General features: G+C 30.5%; 2 protein-coding genes across 2 annotated transcripts; both read right to left on the bottom strand.

The window, feature by feature from the left end:
- Positions 1 to 2,255: 2,255 nt before the first annotated feature.
- LOC129312912 (uncharacterized) lies at positions 2,256 to 7,015 on the bottom strand. Its single transcript, XM_054955697.1, has 11 exons — positions 6,975 to 7,015; positions 6,567 to 6,610; positions 6,405 to 6,478; positions 5,639 to 5,744; positions 4,590 to 4,751; positions 4,029 to 4,091; positions 3,798 to 3,950; positions 3,438 to 3,596; positions 3,075 to 3,125; positions 2,720 to 2,776; positions 2,256 to 2,627 (listed from the first exon to the last, which is right to left on the bottom strand). Coding segments are annotated over exons 3-11 (840 nt in total). The 5' UTR covers positions 6,407 to 6,478; positions 6,567 to 6,610; positions 6,975 to 7,015; the 3' UTR covers positions 2,256 to 2,540.
- A 2,420-nt stretch (positions 7,016 to 9,435) lies between these two features.
- LOC129312911 (metacaspase-5-like) lies at positions 9,436 to 12,735 on the bottom strand. The gene is made up of 4 exons (XM_054955696.1): positions 12,309 to 12,735; positions 10,645 to 11,163; positions 10,427 to 10,566; positions 9,436 to 9,844 (listed from the first exon to the last, which is right to left on the bottom strand). The coding sequence occupies exons 1-4, from the start codon at positions 12,652 to 12,654 to the stop codon at positions 9,560 to 9,562; spliced, it is 1,290 nt and encodes a 429-aa protein (XP_054811671.1). The 5' UTR covers positions 12,655 to 12,735; the 3' UTR covers positions 9,436 to 9,559.
- Positions 12,736 to 19,013: the final 6,278 nt, after the last annotated feature.

The raw sequence follows: 19,013 nt of genomic DNA, 5'->3' as shown, positions 1-19,013 counted from the left end.
ATCATGCGTATTTACAACTTAACAAAGGGCATTAACAATTAAGCAAAAGGCATGTACAACTTGCAAAGAAAAATGATAATTTGTGATAATAAGTTGTAAATGTCCTTTATTAGGTTGTAAGTGTGCAGGATTTATAATTTAGGTGTATTTTATGCATTTCATAAAAACTTTGGGTAGTTAAATATCTTTGATCTGTGGAACTCAGGTGTAATTTTCCTCATTTATTGTGGAAGATGTGGATTGGATGACCGATTCTCCATTGACAAGTGAAAAAAAAAAAACAAGAAAATTCTTTCTAGGCAATGGAAGAGAGTTGATTTATGGGCATACTTTAGAAACATATTTTTTCTCAAAGGCTGTGGAAGAACTCACGTACCACTGACGAAGAAACAGCATGTGTTTTTTGGCTTTAAATTAATTAACCCATCATAAATAAGACTAGCTCCTCTTTGGATGAGAAAAAAATATGGGAGGAAAATAATTTTTTCTTGTTGGGATGGTCAAAGAAAAATGGGGAGAAAATTAAGATATAGGACCCACCACATTTTTTTCTCAACCTTTCTCTCCATAAGTGGAGAGATTTTGAGAAGAAAATAAATATTTTTTCATGAGACCTTTGGGCAATTAAATATCTTCTATCTGTGGGACTTAAGTGTAATTTTTCTTATTTATTGTGGAAGACATGGATTGGACGATCGATTTTGCATTGACGAGTGGAAAACAAACAAGAAAATTCTTTATGGGTGATGGAAGGGAGTTGATTTATGGGCGTACATAGAAACATTTTTTTTTAAAGGCTATGGAAGAACTCACGTACCGTTGATGAAGAAATTGCATGTGTTGCTTGGCTTTACATTAATTAACCTATCACAAATAAGACTAGCTTCTTTTTGGATGAGAAAAAAATATGGGAGGAAAAAAACGAGGGGAGAAAACAGGGAGGAAAATAATTTTTTCCTGCTTGGACGGTGAAAGAAAGATGGGGAGAAAATTAAGGTATAGGATCCATTACATTTTTTTCGCAACTTTTCTCTCCATTAGTGGTGAGATTTTGAGAAGAAATTATCATTTTCGCATCCGCCCTCACCTCTCTTTCCTTGATAAAACACTCACATCATGGTCGCTCCTTCATTCTGATTCACCCACACATTGGGACCGTAGGCTTTCCTGTGATCCTGTCTTCATCTTCAAACTCCCGGCTTCGGACTCCATTTTGGACCTCCACAAATGGAGGACTTGTATGTGCTACTTGTTTTAATTTGAAATTTCTTATGTGCTGTTTTTTTTTTTTTTCATTCCTTGTCATTTGGTGTTTATTAGTTCGAAATAATCTTTTCTTCTATGTCCTCTAATTGGTATTTAGTAAGGAACAATCTCTTATTGCTTGATTTTATTTTTAAATTTGTAAATAAAAAATTATTTTTTTATTTTTAAACTATTATATTTTATTTTAAAAAACTATCCATTTTGGTGTTTAAGTATAAAAAATATAAAAATATAATTTTTGGCCAAATAGTTTTATTTCATAATATTTTGATGGATTTTAATATGATTTTTTCTTCCTTGTATTTTAATGGAACAATGACATAATATATCCAAATATAAGGGTATCATTATCATTGTGGTTTTTTCCTATTTTCTTTCGTCTATGTTTTCCTCTGTCCATCCAAATACAGGAAACGATAATATTATCTCTTCAGTTTTCTCTCCTCTCTATTTTGACTCCTCTTATTTTCTTTCCTCTTAACTTTTCTTTCCATTCAAATGGAATATAGATGTGGATGGATGTGGAGTAAGAGTCAGCTTTCACTTGATCAATACTTCAAAAGGAGACTTGGGCCAATTCAAATGCAGAATCAATACCTTTCTTTTTTAATAAATAACTACATTTTTCAAATAAAATTTCTAAACTAATTTATATTTATGATCAGCATTTATATTGCTCAACTAAGAAGAACTTGTTATAGTTTAACCAGTGATTTTGGATTTGAGCCTCAATATCCAAGTTTCATTTCAATTAGTTGGGGTCCAGTGGTGGTTTGATACTAAAAAATATTTTACACTATTTGTATATATAGATAAATAAACTAATTTCATAACACAGATCTCACGGAACAATAAGAGTCACAGAGAAGTGATGGATGCCACCCAATAAAGACAAATCTAATTTGTAAGGATTTGACTCTTAATTCAAAAGGTCATGGGATTGTTAATTAAAAGGAAAAAGAATTGATGGATCAAAATATTAAGGGAGAACTACATATATGTTTTATATAAGAAAATAAATTACTACAAGATTCATTAACAGCTGAATGTAATTCTCTCATATTACTAGCTAAAGGTAGTCTGCTGAACACAGTGATGTTAGATTAGTGATATGAAGGCAGTCTTGGAATATTTCTACAGGCCATACTTTAGATGGATCAAGAAAATTGTTTTTTGGGGAGGGGGGAAGGAAAAAGAAGATTTGATTTAACTATAAATCAATAAAAATGCCTGGATCAAATTCTACATTCTCTTCAATCCAAAAATATGATTGGTCAGCCAGGAAATAACCTAAGACGGCTGGTTATTGGCTTTCGACATATATGGCAGTTGGAGATTGTCAACATACAGTCCCCACAAGTCTGCATCAACATTATTTAATAATCATCATTTTCATGCATAGCAACCAAGAAAATCACTAAAATATCTATTCATCAACCACGATAGAGCTTACCATGTGTCCACATCCAAAGGCCACGTCCTTTTCATTTGTCAGACAAATTGCACAAGCCTGCACATCAATGTCAAAGCAGTTCTGGCTTCAGTAGTCCATCTACATTCTTCTAGATATGTTTATGATGGAGACTTACAATAGATGGGATGTCAAGTCTCACATTGAGCAGTATGAAATATTCAATGAGATATTTAAGTGAGTTAGTACTCTCACCTCAATAGCTAGTTTTCAAAATAGAGTTTTACATTTCACTTAAATACCCATCAGTTTATAAATAGATCAATATTTTCATCCTTCCCCAACTCACTTAATATTAACAAGACAAGCACGAACAAAGTGAGGAAACCAAATATACCTTATAATCATCAAATGAGTTGATTTCCTTCTCGAGAACAGAGAGATTTTCCTGAAGGATACACCAAAACAAGACGTGATAAAGTCAACTGAAAATGAGAGATTCTTATATACATAGTTTTTTGAAAATAGTTATATTAAGCTATCTTATCTTATCCATAGTAAAATATTTCCAAAAAATTCACTGTTCCATGAACAGTGACAGTGCCATAGGACCTACAATCTTTTTTAACTCAATTGTTTCTTTATCATTTTTTTACAATATTTTTTAATTTAATCCTCGTGCATCACATGGAGCATTTTTTAGTCAGAAGTAAATATAAAATCTGAAATGAATAAAGGATGGGGACAAACAAATACACACCTCAGCAGCAGCAGCAGCAGTAAGGGCATTGACTAACTCTAGTTCCTTCATTTCCACTTGTCTCATGGAACTTTGTCTTATCTCCTCACATTCCATCTTTAGCAATTTTACAAGCTCTCTCTCTTCAGCTAACTCTTTCATTGCCTTCATCCATCCATTCTAAATATTCAAGTTACCAATTCATAGTACATTAGTACAAGTACGCCACATGAATATAAACATACTATGATTGTTACTTTGATGACTTGCATTTTGAGATGCCCTGTATTCTAGTTATATCAGCCTTTACTAATGTGTTTTGACAATTTCACTTAGAGTCATGTTTTAGGACTGAAGAAAAATACCAACATCAGCTACTACCTCAGCATGCTCAATGCTTTTGCGAGCATTGGCTAACTCTTGAGTTAGCTTTTCAGCATCTCTCTTGGCTGTCTGTACTCCATCATCTTGCTCTAGTTGAAGCCTTTGCATTCTCTCTTGTTGCAGTTCTCTCCTTAGTTTACCACATTCAGTCTGTTAAAAACAGCTAGGGCTTCAGAATGATGATAAGGCAAGATAAGAAAGATCCGGGTAAGGCACATAAAAATAGACCTTTAGTATCAGAATATTTTCTTCTTGTTTTATCCCTTCAGCAATTCTTGCTTCCTCTGCAATCTGCATGGTGGTCATCAGATCAAACCACATATTTTAATATATTAGTATGCCCAAATTTGAACTATATATAGCCAATTAATCAATCATTTTACAAATTACAACAACTTTTCATCCGCTGATCTTGTTGAGACAAATGATGAAATAGATTTGAATCTTCCTCTTGAAAGATCCTAAAGTGGCATTATTTGGTCTAGTGCATTTAGAACTTTAGTCTTGTTTGACCCTTTTTTTACTGATCTGTCTTGTCTTGTCTCAAAACATTCGTGACATGAAATCATTTGAGGGGTGGATTTAAAGTGAAGTTCTTATTTCCACTTGTATTTAATTCTTAATGTATGACAGTAAATCATTTGTTTTTCACAGAATACACAATGGTTGTTGTTGGAAATAGTAAATCATTTCCTATGGATATTAACTTCTTCTTCAAGTATGATTATCAGTCAAAAGGGACAGCGAAAAGAAAAAAGAAAAAAAATTAATATAATATGAGAAACTGACCTCCAGCATTTGGATATATTTTTCTTGTTTTCTTCTCTCTGCAACTCTAATTTCTTCAACTTTTTTCATGGACTTTCTTGTGATCTCCTCTACTTCTAGTTTGAGCCTTCTTACTTGTTCCTGCCCTTCCATCAATTCTCTCCTTGCCTTTGCAAATTCACTCTACAAGTCAACAAATTGTCCATGAAAATGTTAGGTTTCATGCAATGAACATCATCATTATGAACTAAATAAGATACCAGAACTTAATTCCTACAACAACAACAACAACAAGCCTTTATCCCACTAGGTGGAGTCAGCTATATGGATTGCAAGACGTCATTGTGCTCTATCATTTATCAAGCTTTTAGGAATATTATTAATTAAGAGATCACGTTCAATAACTTCTAAGAGTGTTCTCTTAGGCCTTCCTCTACCTCTCTTAATCAGACTCAAAGTTATATGTTTCACTCTTCTCACTGGTGCCTCCCTTGGTCTTCTTATATTCCTAATCAACATTAAATTGTTCCCTTATATTTCTTAAAATTTTAGTGTACTATCAAAGCAGTAATGGTGATCTACTGGTGCTAAATGGATTTGTGTTTTATGATCAATTAATGGTCAATTAGTTTAAATTTTAAAACTTGCACAAGATTTGATGGGTGTGTTGTTTTCTCCGTATTGCCAATCCAAATATCTTAGATTTGAGATAGTTCGTTAGATATTTTGAGTAAATTGGACAAATCTTCCATAAATTTTGATGAAATTACAAAGATTGCTTTTCTATATTTAGATTCAAAATAGATATTTATCAGTTTTACTAAAAATACACATCTCTATTATTTTTCACAACATACAAAGATCTTCCACTAAACATAAGTTTGTGTAATCTTAACAAAGCTTATGAGAATTTCATATTGCCATTTGATATGTATTACATTCTATGCTTCAAAACAACAACATGCAACAAGCAAATATCATTCATAGTGAAATGGTGTTAAATTAAATGCATAAAAACACCTATAAGACAAGCATATATGTATGTGTTTCATAAGCTTAATTATGATCACCTGGTTTTCATCAGACTCTCTCATCAAGTTGCCAAGTCTTCTGCTGACAAAACTTGTTCGAGCTGACCAATTGCCGCACTCTGATTTTAACAGTGAAATCTCTTTCCTGACAAAAACACACGCAACAAGATGATTAGGATATCTTCATCTTCATCCAAATTAATATTTTACATGTTATTACTCTATTATCAATAGACACGCAAGATTTCCTGTGCAGTGCATTGGTATTAACAATATCTTGTGTATTACATAATACCAAGAGTTATTCATCTAGGCTCTCTATAAGGTTTGAATCCCTGATTTTGCATTAGAGGTATAATGTCCCTATAGTTTCATTTTTGTTGTCCTCAGCCCCTTTAATTTGATTAATCTGCAATATTAGTCTCTATAGTTTTAAAAATGCACATAAAAACCATGAGTTAGCACTGATGGAGTTAATTTCACTATAACTCTACTAATCCCTTTGCTAGCATGGAGATAAATTGACCAAGTATGATTAAAAGTAAAAGGTAGAAGGAAAGTTTTCTTTCATATTTACCTTAAACAAAATGCAAGAGATAAAGGGGCGATGTTAAGCGCACGCTAGCAAAGAGATTAACAAAGTTAAGTATACATTAGCAAAAGTAACTTCATCGAAGCTAGCTCATGATCCGTATATGCATTTTTAAACCTATAAGGACTAACATTGTAGGTGAATTAAACTAAAGAAACTGGAAATTATGAAATATGTATTTTCCCTTGAAATAATAAGAAAGGCGAACTTTACATGGACTTAACTAGCTCCTCCTCAAGATACCTCACCCTTTGCTCACTCTGCTCAAGGGCTCTCGTAGTAGCATCCTGCAATAAATTTAAAACAAAAGCTAAATCATCACTTTATTGTTTCTTAGAAGATAATGTCCAATCTGACTTACAGTGGCAATGATACCTCAGAACGTTCAATCAAAGGATTGGTGTTGGTGTTTTCTTCTTCTGAATCAGGTAGCCAAGCAATGACAAAACAAGTGACTCGAAATCAGTGAGGAAATGGTAAATTAACAGGACAATCACACTGTTCTCCTACCATTTTCTTGGCAGAGTCATTCTGTTAATTTTTCTTTTACTTTAAAGTTTTTCATGTCTATTTCTTGTATAGTTGGATTTTGTTTTGAATGGAGAATAAATGTGATACAAAGACAAATTAACATATGTAAAAATTACCTAATTATCTCAATCTTATTATTATTTTCAAGAAATCCCTGTTTTGCTTGAAAATTAAAATTAAAAAATGATGCCATTAAATATTAAACAATAATTAATATATAATTAATATTATTTCAAAAATTATAACCGCCACCTAAGGTAGATCCCAAATTGTCCTCCAATGTAAAAGAAATGAAATCGCATTTATGGGGTAAGACTTATTGTTGTTGTTTGCATTAGACATTGAAGATTGTTTATCATTCCTGACTTCATCTGCTTCAATATAGGTCACTGTCGTCTGACAATTACTATCCTGCAAACCTCAAATTAAAAAGTCAACTTGGTGTTAGAACAAGGTTATTATATTATATTATATAACCCATATTATATAATATTTTATGGTCAATCTCCATTTTTACTATTCATTCAATTTATAAAAGAAAAGAAGCACCAACTGATGGAGAAAATATCAACATCCAGAATTAATTGGAAGTTTGGAATGAAAATCATGATAGATAAAAATTGGACTAAATCAATTTTTTATAAATAAACTATAGATCAATCCAATTTTTGTCATTCTATAATATGCCGTTATAAATATATTTTGTCACAATATAAGCTTCGAGATTGAACATACTAATAAAGGATAGTGAAAAACTTCAAGATAATTATTAACATTATAAGTTTAAAGACTTTCTTATTCAACGTGTTATAATCTTTTAAAATTGACTTTACTTTTAAATTTATTCTCGTGACACATTACCTTTTTATGGTGGTGCGTGACTTTAGGAAGTTTAACGCAGCCATCTCTATGCCCTTGTCTCCAATGTATTATTTGGCATTTCCCAGAACTAACAGGAAACCGGAAAAAAATAATAATAACAGCCACAACCTTAAAAAAATTAGTCTAAACATAGCCAAGAGTTGTTAAATAAAATATCAAGTTGTTAAATAATATGAAAATGAACTTAAACAGTTTTTCTGATACTTTCAAAGAAAAGAGAAAAATAATGATAATTAAATTTTCATCATTGTACATGCATGAAAATTTGAAAATTGTTAAAAAAAACTCATAATCATATTAAGAAATAAGTGATTTGAGAACCAATCAATTGAGAAAAGAGAACATGGGGGGGGGAAAGAGGAAATTCTTTCATGAAAAAGGACAAGGAATTTGAACTAAGAAATTGATAGGAAGATCAATTTAGTTTTAAGAAAATTATTCTCATTTTCAGCCGAAACGGTTCAACCTTTAAAATAATTTTTAATATGAAACCAAACCATTTGATAGAATAAGTGATGAACCAACTTGTCAAACTGTCCAACTTAACCTAATTTTGATAATAGATTTTAGTAAAAACATAACTTTTTGTCACTGCACTTTACTCGTGTTTTGTTATAGGTCTATACATTTTTTTTTTCTTATATTCTAGGTCGACCATGAAGAAACTTAGAATACTCAAAAATGAAATTATAAAGACCTGGAATATCGAGAGAGAAAAATGCAAGGATATATGTCAAAATACGGAGAGTGTAAAATACAAAAGTTATGTTTTAGAGGGCTAACCAATATCGAGGCACTTTGCAACGAGCACACCTTGTGTCAGTTGGGGTGCGATAACATACGGTGCAAGCTGCATAACTGCACCTATGTCCACCTTCTTTAGCCAATCTCTCTTCCCTTTTCCTAAACTCTTCTGATTTAGCCTTCTCTTCTTCTAATTCTGCTAATATCACCAGCCTCCTGATTTCTTCTCTTCTCCGATCAGCTTTTCTCTTCTTCCCCAAAAAACTCAACCCTGCCCAGATTAATATTACAGCTACCGCCACTTTCAACTGCAGAAGCAAGCCGAACATTGATAGGTATATTGATATTGTCAATCAATGTTTTCTTCCTTATTTTGGGGAGCTAAAGGAATAAGCCATTGGTGCATATATATATGTTCACCGTTAATATGGTATTTAATTGCTAGGAATGGACTAAGATGCATCCTACTGGTTTCTTTTCTTTTTCCAGATTTTGTTAATTTCCACGAAACTAGTGCCATAGTCACTTTTTTTTCTTTTTAAATAAGAAATAAAGCTACCTAGAAGATGCAGAAATCATTAACAAATTATTAAGTCAACTAAGTTTATTGATCTCAGCTTGGGTCCACTTGAATAGGTCCAAGTTTGTGGCTGTTACAGTTCAGGTTGCAAAATAAAGCCAGTGTTGCAATCTATGAAATATTTAACACCTCGTATTAGATAGAAAGCAATACTTCGAAGTATATATGCTACCGTTTGTTAGTATATCTTCTAATCTGCTCAGGGACTGCAATTTCTTTTTTTTTTTTCTTTTTTTTGTATATCCTCATAAAGTTTCTTTTAATTGTGCAAAGTTATCCTTTTATTGAAAACAATCATATTCAAAACACAATCACTAAATATAAGCACCTCTCTACTAGGATTCAAACCAAAACTAATATCTTTTACTAGACCTAATTTTCATTGATTGGCATTCTTATAAAGTTAATTTGACAATTCTGTAGAGTTTTATCTTTTAGAAAGTTGAACTTTTTCAGTTGTATGTGTATGCTTAGGTAACTTCTTTCTTATAGGATAAATCACACACATCATACGAACATGCAGGACTTGATACAGAATTACACAAGTAAAACGCCCAGGTGCGAACAAACATGCTCCAGCAAAATTTCTTTACAACTGATACTTGAAAAGTTTAGAAGATCCAACTTGTGATTAGCACACAAAAGTTTGATAAAGATGGTGATCACTGCAATAGAGTCCAGGTTCTTGAGCAAAACCCTGACTCTTAAGCAGCTTCCTAGCCTTCAAAACCAGTTCTTGATTAGTGACTTGAGCATCAGTCTCTTGAATGATGATCTGAATTGCATTGCTAAAAGCGCCATATGCTTTTGCAGAATTCCCAGAAGGACTTGCATCAGCTGATTTTTGATCACTCTGGCACCCACTCATCAGAATTCCCCCATCTACAACACTATCCGTTCTGCCTCCAGCATATACCTTGTCAACAATCAAACACATCATATTGTTGGAAATTTGCAGAATAGCATTAATCAATTACAAATTCCTAACTAAAATGACATTATAAATGCTAAGTAATATTTATGTTATATTATGCATTGGATTGAAATGGATTTAGTGTAATTGAATAGACCATAATAGACTTGAATATTCAATTTGGGCATATATGTAATCAGTTATCTTATTTAAAATTGATAGGGGCATTTTGGTCATCATTATTTTTATGACCAGCAACTTTAAGTTGCTTTGTTCCAGCGAGACATTTCACTATGGCTTTCATAGTGTTCCTAGTGGGTTGCATGTTCTCTCAACCCTCATATTCTCTCAACACGCTACCAAATCTAGAGCTTCCATGGACCACCACATGTTTCAATGCAATTATTTTAATTTATTCAAAACATTATTCTACTTCAAAGTTCATACCGTATTGTAAATTCTATAAGAAGTCATGCATTCATATGAACAGTGTGACTCATCATATGCATTGTGTAATGTACAGGATTCACATCTAATTTCAAGATAAATATTGGATGAGTTGATGGTAGGTATATTGCAACATACCTCTTGGTTATTGTCTACATGTGTTTCCATGGCAGGTTCTGCATACCCTTCATTTTCATGCAGCTTATGTTTCAGAAACTTTAAGGCAAGACTTCCCACCATCCCCAACAATCCACCCTCTTGTTCTTCGCTTTCACCGCCTGATTAGTAAAATATGGAAACAGTAAGAGAAATGAAAAAAAGAAATTGTTTTTCTTCTCTGTTATGATTGTACATACCTCCATGGTGCTGTAGTTTGTTGAAGACAAACTTGATGAACTTCTTCACTTTAGGGCTAGCATCTTCCTTAAAGATATCAAAAAGGGTGAGCCTCAGCTTCCCAACATCTATATCATCTTTCCCAGTTTTCTGCTTTAGCATTTCAATCAGTGTTGAGAGAGGCAGAGACCTATTCTTCACAATCCCATCCTCCATATCCCTTTCTTCTTCGTCTTCTTCTTCTTCTTCATTGTCTTCTTCCTCATGGCGTCTTCTTCTGCTATGACGAAATGCAGAAGGGATGTGGATTCCACGAGACTCAATTGCTTCCTCCATTGTTTCAAGAAGAAATCTTCTGAATCCAAAACTAGAGCTTGAATCTTGATGATGACGGCCTTGTTCTTGTACCTTTGTGTTGGTGCTGTCTCCAATCTGCTCCTTAGCATCTCTTATGAGACCACCACTGTGGCATGAGTCAGCAACAATTGTGATCCTGCAACCTCTTGGGACTTCCTTCACGAATTCTCTGAAATCTTCATCTGTTTACATAAACAAATTTAGAATTCTGACATTTGAATCTGTGTAATGTTGCTCACTAACAGATTCTCTTTTGTGATTACTCTGTAGTCTCTGTAAGGTGATTGAATTCTGATGCTACTGTTTCTGTCATGAAGCTTATAGTTGTGATGTAAAACACACAAACTCACACTCACACTCACTGATTTGAACAGAATAGGATAAGGGAGAAGAAACAGAAACAGAGAGTGGGAGGTGGAGGGGAAGTGAGAACAGAGAAGGTGAAAAGAGAGAGAAGTGACTGAAATATGAGAGAGGGAACAGAAGAGAGACGCAGAACTAAAGGGAGAGAGGGAGCTTTTAGAAAATCATAATGCTTCAAACATTCATTCATCAATATCTCCTCTTGGATACACAAGTCATGCTATTTATAAGCATGAGATTTCCTTCCTAACAAGGAAACGTCCACTTGCTGTCTGGTTTTCCTTCAAGAAGGAAAATTACAAAAGTTAAATGAAAAGCAACAAAACTAATAAACTAATGAAAAGCAATAAAAATCTACTTGCTACCTAGTTTCCTTCATAAGAAGAAAACTTACAAAAGTTAAATGAAAAGCAACAAAACTAATAAACTAATGAAAAGTAATAAGAATAATAAATTATTTCCTCCTAAAGTAATATTTGCCATATTTTCTATTAAGTTGCTTATAAGTATTCTCGTATTGAACATGTGGATTGGTCACTAATTGTGACACACTAAATATGTTTATATATAATTTTAAAACATCAATATCAATCCATGTTCCTCTGGCCAAAAATATACATACATACATATATATATATATATATATATCCATGTTTAATATGTATAAAAAAACAGGGTCAAAATTACATAAAACTCATGAAAATCTTAAAAAGTTAAAACTTGTTGAATCTTTTTGCAAATTTAACTTAATAAATTTTTAACTTAATTATTTTTAAATATATATATTTTAATAATATTTTTTTCACTAATATTTAATGAGAAGTAAAGAAATCTTGTAATAAAAAGTTAATAATGACTTATAAATAAAACAAAAAACTTCTTCATATATTTATATAATTTATTCTTATTATTTGTCAACGAAAATTGTAACTGGAGAAGGAGGGAAAGATGGAAGAAAAGTTACCGATGATTAGATTCATATCGGAAGGAACAATGCACTCATCGTAGCCGGTGTCATCGGCGTCCCCTGTCTCGGCAGGAAGGCGAGTGCCATGGCCGCTGTAGTGTACGAACAGAACGTCTCCGGGCTCCGCCGACCGAACCATCTTCTTAATCGCCGATCGTATGTTCTTCCCGGTAGGCTGGATGCAGGAGTTATCGGTGTCGATCAAGACAGCGATATCGTCATCGGAGAATCCGTAACGCTCGATCAGGCAATCGTGCATCCTCCTTGCGTCGTTGATGCAGCCTCTCAGCTCGATCTTCGTCCCCGGATAGTTGCATCCGATCAGCACTGCTTTCTTCGCCATGGCACACAGAGAGCAACGATCAAGCACTTTCTCGCACTTTCCCTCTCAGCTGCCTCTGTTTCTCTCTGTTGACCTCTTGTATGTTTTATTCAATACTTAATACAACCAAATGTCCAAACGTCATTAATTAGTTAAATATCTCTAATTGCAATGGAAATGAAAATATATATACGTTGTAATACTTGTGTTGTTAATTGTCATTGCAGTTGGTGATATATTCCTTTAATTTTATTTATAAAATAGAGAGAGAGAGAAAAAATTAATCTTATATATAGGACATTTATTAATTTTTAATACTTCTCCTTATATTTTTCATTTATTAAATACTTTAAATAAAAATACATCAATAACATTTAAGAATATTTATTAGAGATAAAAATAAAAATTTATTAAATTTTAAAATAAAATTAATGAGATTTAAAGTTATTTTTAATTTTGGTAAAATATGAGTGACTTATAAATAAAATAAGGGGAGTACATTATAAATTATAAAACTATTTTAAATTTATTATATTTTAAATTATGCAAAACAAATCTAAATCTAAATGTATCTACCAAAAAAAGTGATTATATATAATTAAACAGAGATTAAAAAAAATTTGAAGAAAATTTCAAAGTTAGGTAATTACATGTACCCGTCATTGCTAAAATTTGCACACGCCCTTTTTGTGGTGGTGAGTGGAGACAGATTTGAGTGGTAGGATCAAATTATGATATTTTTACATACACATATTATCCATATTATATGTTTTCTACAAACTAACTAGATAGATAGGCTTGTATATTAGATTTTTAAAAAAATATATATTTGTATTATATTTAAGAAATAAGTTAAAGAGAAATTGATCTAATATAGTACATCATTTGTAAAATACTCAATAAAAACATGCCATATTATAAGATATAAATAAAATTAATTTTATCATTAATGATGATAAAGATAAGAAATTAAATAGATATCATATTCAAAAAATAAATCATTAAAAATAATGACACATAAGATTTTATTTAATTAAAATGATACAATTTTATTAGATGGTTTACAAATGACATCAGATTTACTCTTTCCATTCAAAAATGTAAGCTATTTTTAATCAAATATTACCTAATAAAATAATTAATTGTGTAACATCTCAAAATCAATTAAACTAATTAACGATAAATGTATAATTTTGAAAAAATATTTAGAGAAAAATAATATAGTTAGAAGATTATTATTTAAATCTAATTTAAAATAAAATTTCAAATCTTAATTTATGATTTTAAAAAAAAAGAATTATTTTTATTATTATTATTATTGGGAAAGTTAAAAAAAATCTAAAAGAAGGGGGGGGGGGGAACGGAAATGAGAGAGTGTGTGCGTGTGAAGGCATGTAAAGAACAAAAAAAAATGAGGCAAAGGTAGAGACGGAAGGTTGAGGTGAGGGAGCTTTTGCTGTGTGGGGCTCACGCCACATTTTTAAACTCTTATCCAATCATCTTTCCCTTGCTTCTCTTTTCATCTTCCTCCAGAGCACAAGACTTCGACAGAGAGCAAGAGAATGCAGATTGCCGGTGGAGATTTTTAATAGGTAAGCTCCATAATAAAATATTTTAAATGAGATTTTAAATATTTTAAAATTAAATAAGTATTTTAAATATTTTTCTTAATCATATTTTTTCTTGAATTATAGATTTTGAAATTATAAAAAATTTAAGGTTTGAAAGAGGGATGAATATTTGATGAATAAATTTAATTATTAAGGTTGTTGGTAATATAACAAATATTCTAATGTATTATTTTGTTGATGGAATTTGAATTTGAGGCTTGTAGGTTTCTTTGAGTAATTTTTTGTTAAATTTGAAGATATAAATTGACTTGTTGATGTTTAGATGATTATTTGGAATGAGAAATAAATTATTATGACTATGGAATAATAATTCTAGGCTTGAGACTAAGTTTGCAATTTTTTGATACTTTTAGGTGCGAATTTTTTAAATGAAAAGGAAATTTTTGATATTAGAAAATTGTTTGAATGATGATTTTAGCCAAACTTCAATGAAATTATTATGAAGGAAGCTATTGAATCAAGTAAATAAGTTCAAATATATAAAATTAAATTTTAAAATTCAAGAGGCTAAGACTAAGGTCTTAAAAAATAAAATAAAATAAAATAAATACTTAGGTGTTGGATATGAGTGAAAATTGTGTTAATATTATTATTGACACATTGGGATATAATTAATTATAGATTAATTTTCTTTTAGCACCATTCAAGATTTGAAAAAGCTTTGAAAGTGTTATAACTTAAGGGATAACTTTTAACCTCTTAAAAGTTGAGATAATTGGGGAAAATTTATTTTATGCATTTGTATATTAATTAATTATTTATATTTATAAAACAAATGAATATGTGTGTGTGTGTGTGTGTCCAAATCTTGAATTGTTGTTTGTAATGCATATTATGGCTTTGTTGAGATCCTATAATTTGTGACTTTATTAATTATGACATGATTTGATTAATGAGATTGAGTGGTTGATATTGATGTGCATACTCTTGATTATTAATTGTAGATTATGCATATTGATGAATTATATATGAGCATGTTGAGTTTTATATGATGCTAATGTGATTTATGTGATAATATAAAACTAATGCAAGAGGCATGATTAAAATATAATAATTATTGATGCTTGTTGAGCAAGAAAATTGATGAGCATGTGGGATAATTGTGAATTATATATATGAGTTTTTGAAATGCATTTTTTCATGAGCATGATCATATAAATGGCGGGAGTTCGCCTTAGTGAAGGAGCTAGCGGTTGTGCAAAATCCATATGGTACTTAGCTATTAATCGATAATCCTAAGGGTTATAGTCGCTACTTACTTTGTAAGGTACTATAGCATTATTCCTATTAAGGGACTTAAGCATATTGGCCTATTTAAAATTTTGGGTAGAGCTAGTCTTAGGTATGACACCCTATAGTGTGTGATTTGGGGGAAATCCTGGTCATAAGTGAGTAAGGTAACCCTGACTCAATAGCTTCTATGATTAAGGCTTTGAGTAGTCTCATCACATGAACTATCCTTTTCGATTATTAGTCTATGAATTTCATGTCAGAAAAAAAAAAGAGGAGATATAAGGAAAATAATGATTATGCATATTATTATTATGTCATTTGAGTGATTGATGGCTATATTTGAGAATATAATTGTAATTGTGGAAATGAAAACATGTGGTAATAATATATATGTGACTATTTGTGTCAATTTTGTACAAATATTTAGTTCTTGTGAGTAATCGTGTTAATTTTATACTTGACCTTATTCTTAAAAATATTTACATAAATTAAATGTTAATATGATTAACATGTTCTTGATATGATTGTTTACATGGTTATCTTGATGAATTTATTAGCTACTTGCATTCATAATTAATTATCATGCATTTGTATAATTTAGATGTACTGTAGGTACTGAGTGGTTATACTCACTTCTCTCTTTTAACACATTATAAGAGTTAACTCATTTGGAAAGAACAAAGGGAAGCAACATTAGGCCTAGTGATAATAATCATTTTTATAGGCCTTTCTCTTTTTATTTTAATATATGTATTTAGTTTATGATATTGCCAATTAGGATAATACATTCTAGATCTACTTGCATTATGGGTTTTGTGTTGGGTGAAAATGTGTTTGGGGCCCTTGCAAATGCAATTCGATGCTTGTGTTTATATTAATAAGTCAAAATATTTGTGTAAGTGAAAATAGTTATTATCTGCTTAACTTGAGAATTTGAATGTTGTTATGGTCTCTCCTTGTATTTTTAATATCCAAGGGTGAGTAGTTGATATTAATTATTTGTGAATAAAAAAGAAAATTCATACATATGATGGGCTATTGATGAATAGAAAATATATAGAGTATGATAACTAGATAATAGTCATTGTGATAAATGCAATTGAGACTTTGGCCCCCCGCTGTCGAGTATGGAAGGGTTTAAGTGGTCAAGTATTATATTAGTAAATATATATATATATATATATATTATATGGAGTAAGACACAGAGAAAATAAAGGGGGAAGTTTTTTTTCTCCTATATTGAGATGTGTTTTCTTAATCATGCTTCCGCATATGTTTAAATGAATGATATGAGTTCTTGAAATATTTTAAAGATTTAAGATCCCTTGGTTTTATATAGTTTGTGAAAATACATGTTAATGATTTGTTTAGATTAATCCCTTATAGAATAATTTAAGTCATAATTTAGGACACCCATTACAAATTGTCTTCAAACAAATAATATTTTTTATATTTACTCTTATTTAATAGAGTATTTTATTCTAAAATAAATAAAAAGTGGTTTATTCATTAGGGAAATTTTGTTGGGGGGGAGCAATAATTACACTCTAAAACACTAAAAATGCATTATTTTTTTAATATTTAACCTCTCAAAAAATATCTTATATTTTTTAAAGAAATACTTAGGTAGACTGAATGCACCATGTCATTTGTAATCTGTTCAATTAAAATGCTCTAAATAATTTAAATAAAATCTTATATGATATCTTTTTAATTGATTTTATTCTTATAACAGAATGCAAATTTGATTTCTTGTCTTTTCTCTCTCTATTATCATTCATATCAAAATTAATTTATTTTTAATACCTTCTAAATGTTATATTTTTATTGGATAGATCATAAATAATGTAGTGTACTCGATCAACCTAAAAATTTCTTCATATATATGGTTTTTATAAAACAAAATCATATATAAGGTAAATATAAGGGGTTTACAAACATTTTAAGGATTTAAATTTAGTTGGAAATTGAGATAAATCATAGGGGCTCAGATTAATTTTCCCTTTTGTTTATGAATCATGTTTACCTTAATTTTTTCGAAAGAATTTGGTTCCACGTTTAGAACACAAAGTGCTATTTCTTAGCTTTGGATTATATATTAAGATTCCATCATTTAATTAAATTAATAAATCCAAGTTTAATTATCAAGGTTCATCTTATTGTTATTTCTTTTTTTTATATTCTCATCTTATTGTTATTTTTATTACTTGTAAACAAATTTTTAAGCAAATTAAATTATTTGTTAGAAGACTCCGTCAGTTATTAAATTTAAACAAACCTAAAAAAAAAAAAAAAGAACTCGAAAGAAACGATCGTGAGTAAAGTTAATTTCCTTTCCTTCACTTTTTGTTTTTTTTTTTTTTTTTCGGGGCGCCACAGTCATCGCCTCTTCGGTTAATTGAATAACATGAGCAACTTGGGTCCAATAAATCTATTGGCCCAACCCGAAAGTCCATGCACATTTGAGCCTAACTCTAAATATAAAAAGAGATCGCTGAATCCTTTTCCCAAAAAGAAAAAAAAAAATTCAGCCTCATTAAAACATTCACCACCTCCAAATAAAAACTATATATAATAAATTTTAATAAATTATTAATTTAGCACCCAATAATTCCTTAAATATGATTTACTTTTAACAGAAGAATAGCTATATATAATTAAAAAAAATCCAGACAACTCATTCTTTAAACTTCATGATAAAACATATATAGTTCAAATAATAACAAATGAAACCAACTCGTTGGATTTTAGATATACTCTTTTTGGTCCTCTTTATAAATCAATTTTAGTATATTTTATTATAATTAATGAAAATTTTAAATTCATTAACCTTATTTAAAGATTTAATAAGTTTTTAAGTATGTCCCTATTAAATATATAGACTTTAAAAATAAAATATTCCATCATTTGATTAATACCTTCCTAACATTTTAATAAAGGAAAAATGATAAATATAAAATAAAAAATATAGAATCAAAATAAATATTATCTCTATCATATAATTAGGACTAGATGAGTAGTATTTTTTTATGTGTTTTTTTGGATGGGTTGATTTATTTATAAATCAATAATCATATGGCTCACTTTTAGTTAACGAAGATTTTTTTTTTTGGTGAAGGGAGCAGAGGGGGCAGGCACAGACACATAAAGATGGGAACTTTAATTTGAAAAATGAGTTGTAACAAAAATTGAGATTGAGACAGAAAAATGAGAAGTGAAATAGTAGGGATAGATGTGTAAGGGAATTTAAATGGAAATGGGGACAGTATGGTCCACTTAACGCTGCATATATTCATTGATGATTGTGATTGATGAGTTATGATTCTCATTATCTTGACAATGATGACACGCAAGCCCCCCCATGTGATCCCTCTCTTCTAAATCACACGTCTCAATTATCCCCACGAAAAAATAATAACAATAACAACTAATTATTTCCACACTTAATCAATCAATTTCTTAAAAATATATTTTTCATATTTTTTTGGGTATAGGTACAAGGAATAGGCTTAGTCA

This window comes from Prosopis cineraria, unplaced genomic scaffold, assembly GCF_029017545.1.
Source record: "Prosopis cineraria cultivar Desert tree isolate PC_DT_omini unplaced genomic scaffold, ASM2901754v1 PC6, whole genome shotgun sequence".
NCBI lineage: Eukaryota > Viridiplantae > Streptophyta > Magnoliopsida > Fabales > Fabaceae > Prosopis > Prosopis cineraria.
This window is presented reverse-complemented; position numbering and strand designations above follow the sequence as displayed.

What these genes read in the sequence shown, in the direction of transcription:
- LOC129312912 (XM_054955697.1), bottom strand. An exon ending in GAGAGTCTGATGAAAACCAG is followed by an intron (nt 4,752 to 5,638) that starts GTGATCATAATT and finishes GTTGACTTGTAG; the next exon opens with AGTGAATTTGCAAAGGCAAG. An exon ending in AAAGCATTGAGCATGCTGAG is followed by an intron (nt 3,597 to 3,797) that starts GTAGTAGCTGAT and finishes TTGAATATTTAG; the next exon opens with AATGGATGGATGAAGGCAAT.
- LOC129312911 (XM_054955696.1), bottom strand. Translation starts at nt 12,654, where the DNA reads ATGGCGAAGAAAGCAGTGCTGATCGGATGCAACTATCCGGGGACGAAG. An exon ending in CAAACTACAGCACCATGGAG is followed by an intron (nt 10,567 to 10,644) that starts GTATGTACAATC and finishes TTTACTAATCAG; the next exon opens with GCGGTGAAAGCGAAGAACAA. An exon ending in ATGTAGACAATAACCAAGAG is followed by an intron (nt 9,845 to 10,426) that starts GTATGTTGCAAT and finishes ATTGTTGACAAG; the next exon opens with GTATATGCTGGAGGCAGAAC.